The following is a 9,159-nucleotide window of genomic DNA, read 5'->3' as shown; positions in this document are numbered from 1 at the left end:
ATTGAGAGAAAAGACATGAGTTTTTAGGTCTCCCTTACCTCTATACTTCTCAATATTGATACCTCAAACCCTTGAAACAAGTGTATCTTTATAATTTAAGAGCAAGAGGAGTACAACAATAGTAAGGATGCATTTAAGGTTGAAAAACACTAATGGTTAGATTAGCAAGCTAAGACTACATTTGACCCGTATTTTGCAAGAGCACATTAAGCACGAGATTCAACAAAGATGCAAAAGTTTTCACAATTGTGGTTGCTATGGTAGAGACTTGTGAGCCTATAGTAGCAACAAAAATAGTAGTTTGTTGTGAGAAAATATGTTATGAGATGGAAAGAAATTGGTAGAAAATAAAATGTTGATAAGCATCAAAAGGACTAAGAGAATAAGCAACATTACATTTGCTAGAAGGAGCAACAAGAGATACAATTGAGATTGTTGATGAGCCACTCATCATGTGGGTATAAACCCCTACCATCAATAGAGCAATTTGCATGTCGATGGTATTTTAATATGAACTCCATACATTTTCTAGAAGGGATAAATATGAGGGAGCATGAATTTCAACAATATGGAGCAATGTTCACAAAAAGTTAGGCCCCTTGTGATCTTGAGTCAGCATGTTTCACAAGTTATCTACAATAGGAGTTGCTTGAGAGTAGAAATATTTTTTTAAAGCATCTTAAAAACCTCAAGGAGTCTCTTCAAGATTTTGGATGTTTTAAAATGGGGCGAAACCCATACCATATTGCTAAGATGTGAAGCTAGGTCCCGATCAAAGAGGACTTGTTGTTTTAGAGAGATACATATTGAGGATTCTTAAAATCGTTTTGAATATTTCTCTAGAATTAAATTAGGTTGTGAAACTCATGTGAGTAGCACAACACGCAATCTAGCTATCTCCTAAAGGAAAAGAGAAGGTATTGACAAGTGTTACTATTAGAAAATGTTTTCTATGTTTTGCTAGTTTACAACAATAAAGGAAAAGGTGTGATATTTTTATTTCACCAAAATTTAATAAAGGAAAAAAGAACTCTACAAAATGATCATGTTTTTTTTAGAGTTTGATTTCATACTATATCCATATAATTTAAATGTGTGAAAAAACCTTGGCTTGTATTTTAAATAAATTAAACTATAATTGAAATAATAGAGTTTATAATATATCCTATTATAGAAATTCCAAATACCAAAATAATGAAATCTAATTATAACAAAAATAGAAAGTGTAAAGGTGTACAAATATTCTATAGACTACATGAGCCTCCTTCCTTGGATGCTAGTGCCACACATGAAATATAGCATGGTGCACTATTCCCGCATATAGATAGACAATATGAGTCCATAAATTAATATTGAATTTGTAGCTATAAAGATTTTAGGACAAAAATAGTACAAAAGATGATAAAATAAAATATGCATAGAGTTATAACCTATTCAAATAAATATAATAAACAACAAAGTAAGGGATAGAGATCATCAATGCGTCAAACTCATAAAAGACTCCAGAGAAACTTGCACATAGATAAAATAAAGAGAAAGGTTGGTTGGTTACATTAAGGGGTTTTCATCAATCAAATCCCCACTTTGGTATTCCTACTTCCATGGACAACCAACTTAGGTAAAAGACAATGAAGATACAAAGAAGAGATAATAAATGCAATGCTATGAACAAAAATACAATGTTCAAAGCATGCTCTAAAAATATTATAATGATACCAAATATCCGCAATGATGGAGATACAATCAATTCAAAATATTGCCACAATCCCTCAGAACTAGTTCCTTTGATGCAAAGGGACTATGTTATACAAAAACACTGTAAAGCACATGGATGCAAGAGCTCAAGACTAGCTTCAGATTGTAGAAAGGTAGCATGCATGAGAGCAGGAAAGAGAGATTATTTGTTGCTTTGTATTGAATTAATTGTTGTCTTAGGTAAGGTCCAAGTTTATTTATGAGACTTAACATAGTTGATAGGGTATTATATTAGCAAATTCCAGGAAGTGCATGATCCAATGATTCACTAAGTCATGCACATTCATGGGACATGAACACATCACACAAATGCCCATGTTAAGTTCTCACGTTCAAGAAAATTAGACTTGAAAATCAGTCAAAATATTATAAATCCACTTACATAATAGCATTTTGGGGAGATCACAATATAATAATTTAATATTTTTCAAGGATAAAGGGATTTTTAATGTAGTGTGAGAATTTAGTGGTACACGATTTACAACACTGCATACATATACAAGATCACACACATACACATGCACACATGAAAACACACACAAACCCACCACAAACCACAATATAAACCACCTACATTTATCTATCAATTATATTATTTGTTACCAAAGTAGGATATTGGAGTTGCCTACTAAGGATCATATGTCTCCCTACCAACATTTTATTTGGACATGCATCTTCATAGTATTTTACATGCAAGTTGAAGAAGGGGGAAAATGTAATGCTAAATAATGTATTAGAAAATAAACTGATCCTTACCTTATTCCATATTTACACGTCTTAGGGATTTGGATCCAATGTGCTATCTGATTTTTTCATCACCTTGAGTCACTTTTACAATCTAGAAATAAACCTAGTTCATTCTTGCAATAATAGATTTGACCCTTGAACTTTCCACTTTAAAATTTTTAACTGGACCCATATCACCCCTTTCCAAATAACCATTATAATTCAAGTAAAGTGCAAAATATTTTAAACTACAGGCTAGAATGTTGTATTACAAGACACACCATCATTCATTTTTTTTTTAAATTGAAGTTTTATTAAGGAAACTAGAAAGAGCTTCATTATACAGTACATTGTCACAGGAGCATAGCTTCAACATGATATCTATTTTAAGCACATTGCATTATTTTTTATTGTCTTTAGTCATTGGCCAAAAGTGGAATCAATTATATGGATTTGACTAAAGGAGAACAATCCTTGCCTAGCAAGATTCTTAATGATTTCTTTTAACACAACCTCTTAAAAGAATAGGATCCAAGAATCAAAGCAAGTAGATTTCTAATATCAAGTTCTATACAATTCAAATATGTTTGTCTGGTCCAAATGTATAGAGTTAAGATATGCATATGTGATTATCAATTCTACAAGAATGGAAGTAAACTAGAATGCCAAACAAAAAATTTATTTGCCCAAATATAGTATTCTACCAACATTAGTTTTCCAACACATTGGAGAAATTAGTTAACAACATCTTTCATAGTCAAGTATTCATTAAACATGGTAACAAGTAGCAATATTTTGTTTATTCAATTTCAAACATCTATTTAAATAACATTATTAGTTTCAACTATGTAACTTTTAAAGTAGTTGATATTCATTATAAATTAATCAATTTACCTTAAGATTATTTATATAAATGTGATTTTTTCTCTTTTAAACGATCAAATGAAAGAACTATTTGTAATAGTTCTTTTTAAACACCATCCACTCAACAATGGAGAATAAATTTTAATCAACAAAAATAAAGTAACTATTTACCATTCTTTTTTCTTTTATGACTGATTTTTTATTCACAAAGCCACTTTAGAATCTTTAAACTGTAACCTCTTCCACTAAGAACCAAAGACTAAACTGAATATTGATCAAGTATAAAATCAATACCAAATTTTTTAAAAAAATTTTAATAAAAAGAATTTCATGTCATCACTAAATTCATACCTCTTTCACTAAAAACCAAAAACTAAAAGATACCCATTCTACACTTCAGTCAATAATAATGAAGTACAACTGCCTATAACTTTACCTACCAGATCAACCAAGACATTTGAAAACACATGCAAGAGAGTTAGAGTGGTGAATTGGAAATAAAACTTTACTTATTGGCTTTATATAGAGCATGATTAGAGAGTCATTATGTACAAGAGCTAGAGAATTCACAGGTTATTGCTGCATTCGCGTGGAGAGACTGGATATCTTTGTCTGTCTCTGCAATAGTCATAAATCATGAAGTGTTTCTTCACCCACAGCAATTTGTTTCTATCAGAAAGACTTATCACATCTTTATCATATCTCCCATTCAACAAATTATGTGCTTGGAAATTGCTGTAGGCTGCAATGAATGGAGCATGAAACCAATTTATCTTCACAAGACCCCCTTGAGTTGCCCAGCTATCCCCATTCCATAAGCTTGAATATACTCCCATGGCTTGACTATCTGGATATGGAACACCCATTGCCTTGTTATTCTTGAACACTCTGATGGGCACACCATCCACCATGAACCTGTATTTAATACAATCACAACTCAATCATGAAAACCAAAAGGGGCTTGGAGATTTTATTTGGAAGCTAAATGATTTATTTTTTAATATTAAGTGAATAGTTAAACATACAAGATATGCTGAGGAGTCCATAGAACACCATAGGAATGAAAGTCTTTGGTGGGATCAAACCAGAGGTAAATTCTTTGCTCTCTGTCACCTTTACCACTTGCATACACATTTGTCTGGAGGACATAAGGCTCTCCTGATTTATTCCCCAGAAACTCAAAGTCCAATTCATCATGGTTGGACCCTTCTGAAGACAACTGCAATATAATTATCATAGACACAAACTTTTTACTCAATCTTGTTCACACAAATTGTAATTTACATATTATATGTCTATCCAACATTATATAATTGTATTATATGTTAGATATTAAGTTGTCTTGATGGTTTTTGGATTGATCTGTGTAGTCAATTTTTTTCATCAATGTTTTGGATGATGTTCCATATTCCATATTCCATTATAAAATGAAAAAATTTGAAAAGAGAAATCCAGAATCCATCAAGACAATTCATCGCATAAATCTCATACATTTAATTAGATATTAAATGTTATGTTACAACTTTTGAAAAATATGATATATGCATATAATCTATAGTCAAACAAAAGTTGTTTAAGTGAGAGTCTAATTTCACATAAACAATTGTTGTATTGATCCTAACAAACCATTTGTTTAAGCTCTTCTATCTATTAGCAAAATCATTTTAAAATGTTGTTACTTACAAAGTAACACATTCTTACAAAATCAGACAGATTTATACTTGACAATTAATATCTTAAAAACTTGTATACAAATTAATTTAAAAGCACTCACACGCTTAAATGAACTATGGAAACATCATATCTCTTATCATATGTTATTATGATTTATACTCCATTCAACTAGGGAATTACTGTATCAACCTGTTCTATGCAACTCAAAAACAGAAGGAAATTGGAGAGCTCTAAAATTTGCCTAACAAAAATGTTCTAAAAGGTTACTCTTTTGGGTACAGATATTCATAATGAGTATATGAAGCATACATACATAGTAAGCAGTCACAGTGCCTGCTGAGTCTCCTGAAACCAGCTTGATCTGCATGTTAATGTTCCCAAACATATACTTCTTCTTGGAGGCAAAGCCTGAACCTGCAAACACTCAAATGAAGGCAAACATCAGTAACCCAATATGTATTTCTTGTTGGAATTCAGATATGATATTCTCAAACTGTACCAGAGCTTTTATCAAGTTTAAGTTGCAGCTCTTGGCCCCCTCTGAGAAAGTGCACATGATCTGGAGCCCATGTGACATAAAACTCATCTTGTAAACTTTTGGAATAATGCCCAACACTGGCCATGGTCTCTGTGAGAAAAAACAACAGTAGCATCCCAAGGCATCTAAAATCCATGATTAGAATAAGCACTCTCACCAATGTGTTTTGAATTGTATGGAAATGGGCTGCTTAATTTATAGAGGCAGGAAGGCTATACCCACCTGGCATCTTAGCTTAGGCAGTTATTTGTGGTGGGCTATATGCTATGATGTGGACTCAAGTTGAAAGCTTATCTCTGTAAAATTTTGCTCATTATCTGGCCACAAGAATCTGATTTACCCACTTCAGTTTTCATCACAAGATTTCTTGACTACCTAATCTTGAGAACAGATCACTTGTTTGTAATCCAATCCAAATTCAACAGCAGTGTTGAAAAGGGTCCCACAGTTCACAATCAGGGAAAAAACTGATGACATTAAGCAAGATTAGGTATACTGGAATTAGAAATGAAAACTTGAAAAGTCTTGTCAATCTAATCAAATAATATAGGTGCCACGGACTTGCTGAAATCTGAGCCTTGGAGTAGAAAATAAGTTTATTTAATATTGTTATTTACCTTCACGGGATGTGATAAGGATCTTTGTATGGAGAAGAAGTTTCAGTATAAAAATGAAGTTTATATGAGTTATAATAGGGAGAGTACCTTATAATTGTGTATAAATCAAGAGTGGATAAGTTGATGGTGGCAAGGGTTTTGTATAAGGTATTAAAAGTTGGGTATTACATTATAGTTGATATATAATTTATAGTAATTAGGTATTCAATATTAACTATAAGATTATATATAATGATGCCATTTACAATTTTTAATATTATTATAAATTATAATGTATTTTAAAAATAAAGTAAATTGTTTTAAAATTATTTTTTATTAATATTAAATTAAGACAATAATGATCTAATAATGAAATGATTTTATTAGTTATATTTTTATTTATTATTTAGAGATTATATAATATATTTGTAAGGTCTTGAGGATATAAAGTTCAAATTACTAAGTTATTTGGATTCTTAAATCATTTTATGTGATTTTGTTATTCTCTAAACAAATAAAGGTTCATTTAATTTTATCAAAGTATATGCTTATTACTTTCATTTCTTGTTTTGTACACACTTTAACACCTTATTTTGATGAACATGATTCTAATTGTTTAAACCTTGTTGGTCGACTACAAAAAATGCTCAAAGCCACACCCCATAACTCTACCAAACTCAAATACCTATCCTTTATTCATATTTTAGAATTTCATTCATCCAAAATGCTAGCACATCATGCTTCTATTCTTTCATAAGTACTATACATGCCTGCTTCCCCCAAATTCAAATTCCTTTTTTACTTATCGAATCACTTGCCTTTTTACACCGTAAAGCTTCACCTCAAGAACTCAAAAGATGATTAGTGATGATTTATAAAAAGAGGTTTAAGGAAAGAGCCCACAAATGCTACAAACATAATTCATATGCACCTAGGGTATCCCAAGAGAGCACCCAACACTTAGCTTATATTTCTCCATAATTGCAACATCCTATACAACACTTAATGATTTTGACCACATATATCCAATATTATTTCATCTAACTATTGAATCAATCTAGGGATCTAATTAAGGGAGACCTCTAATATTCCTTAGATACCATTTCTACCCTTTTAGATTTTATGGGTCTAGGAGAAGTTTTAGGAGATTGCATTAGTTGTGTCATATTTTGATAGAAAATTATCAGAAACATCATTACACTCAATAAAGACATGGATAGTTTATTAGGTCTTTAACACACCCAATTAAAAATGACCAAACCCGTACCAATATGAGCAAATGAAAATGATATACCATGTGTGCTACTATCCCTAATTTAATAGTCACATTTTAATGTCTTTTTCCTTTCTTATAATTTAAGTTATATTTTATGTATATATTGGTAGGATGTTTGAGAGTGGTTTCAGATCTCTAGAAGTTATAATGTACAATCTATGTTTTAGAAGATCATATAAATTTTCAGACAGTCAAATCTTAGTAACCAACATGCTCCTGTTAGCATTCTCTTACTCTCTCTATCTCACTTTCTTTATCTCCCCAAACCTCTAGACCTATCTCTCTTTGGGCTCTCTTATCTCTCTCTCACTTCTCTCTTCCCTCTCTAGGTCTATTCCAACATCTCTCTCTCTCTCTCTCTCTCTCTCTCTCTCTCTCTCTCTCTCTCTCTCTCTCTCTCTCTCCATGTCCTATTACACACATCTCTACCCCCTGTATCTCTCTCCCTCTCTCTCCCTAGGTCTCTCTCTTAGCAACAATCAAGAAGGAAGACTGAGGGGGGGCGGGGGGTGAATTAGTCTTTACCGGATCAAAGTAAATTAAACTTCAAAACATAAACTCATAAACTGCAGCAATGAATTAGATAGGCAAATTAACAGAACAACACACAACACCAACATTTTTGGTTAAGGTAAAAACCACGGTGGGAACCTACCCACTATAAGATGATACTCTATAGTAGTATGTGAAAATATGACAATGGGGAATGCACATGCATTCAGGCACATTGCCTAGAGCTCATTGCTCAAAAGATATATGCCCAGGAGGCTACAACCCTCAGGGAAGTCTCACTGACTTACAATATGATTTAGACTACAATCTGGAAGAAATGAACAACAACGATAGCATCTACAAATGCCTAATGACAGTTTCAGTTAAGCACAATTGTTTTCTCTGCAACACCAATCTCACCGAGCAACACTACACTGAATGATAAGTCTCTTGTTTGCACAATCACCTCTCTCTAATAATGTAGACACAATATCGACACCTAAATTACATAAATAAATACAAATCATCAACCTCGATAACAAGGTCGGTTAAACCCTCAACTCATAATTATAAAAATTATATTACAGGATACAAATATCGATCACTGGACCAATATAATGATTTATATTACATAACATGGACCTAATTCAAATTTCCAAATGATCACATCCACCGAAAAAACATGCCAAGATCAACGGCAACATGCTGCACCACCAGAAATACTGGTACATAGCATAAAAATCATCACCGATTCACAAAAATCACCAAAAACATACACAACGATCAATGCGGATCACCAAAACAAATAGGACACGACTAGGAAACACCAGATATCATGTTAAACCCATCCGGAATAGTTGCACCAACACCACTTTTCAAATCTTCATCGATCAACATCTAGAAAGCTCAAGAACACAACCAATTAGCAACTGTCACAAAGACAGATAACTTGCGGAGCAACAAATCATGAACCATCAAAAATGAAGATACACAAGATCATCCCAAATAATATTCCAAAGTCTCAACACAAGATCTAATCACACGGGAATATGCCGGAGGAAATATCAAATTCTGCAAAACAATGATCAGCAAAACAAACTTCAAAACTAGATCATAAATGTTTTCCAAACTCACCGAAATAAATCACACGAATATGTTGACATCAATGAAAACAACATATCCTAACAACAACAATGTAAACAACCAAATCCAACAATCTCCCCAACAATCCAACAATC

General features: G+C 32.3%; 1 protein-coding gene across 1 annotated transcript; it reads right to left on the bottom strand.

The window, feature by feature from the left end:
• Positions 1-3,834: 3,834 nt before the first annotated feature.
• Positions 3,835-5,879, bottom strand: LOC131039534 (xyloglucan endotransglucosylase/hydrolase 2). Its single transcript, XM_057972320.2, has 4 exons — positions 5,519-5,879; positions 5,333-5,433; positions 4,371-4,564; positions 3,835-4,260 (listed from the first exon to the last, which is right to left on the bottom strand). The coding sequence occupies exons 1-4, from the start codon at positions 5,691-5,693 to the stop codon at positions 3,912-3,914; spliced, it is 819 nt and encodes a 272-aa protein (XP_057828303.2). The 5' UTR covers positions 5,694-5,879; the 3' UTR covers positions 3,835-3,911.
• Positions 5,880-9,159: the final 3,280 nt, after the last annotated feature.

The sequence above is a fragment of the Cryptomeria japonica genome, chromosome 5, assembly GCF_030272615.1.
Source record: "Cryptomeria japonica chromosome 5, Sugi_1.0, whole genome shotgun sequence".
Classification (NCBI taxonomy): domain Eukaryota; kingdom Viridiplantae; phylum Streptophyta; class Pinopsida; order Cupressales; family Cupressaceae; genus Cryptomeria; species Cryptomeria japonica.
This window is presented reverse-complemented; position numbering and strand designations above follow the sequence as displayed.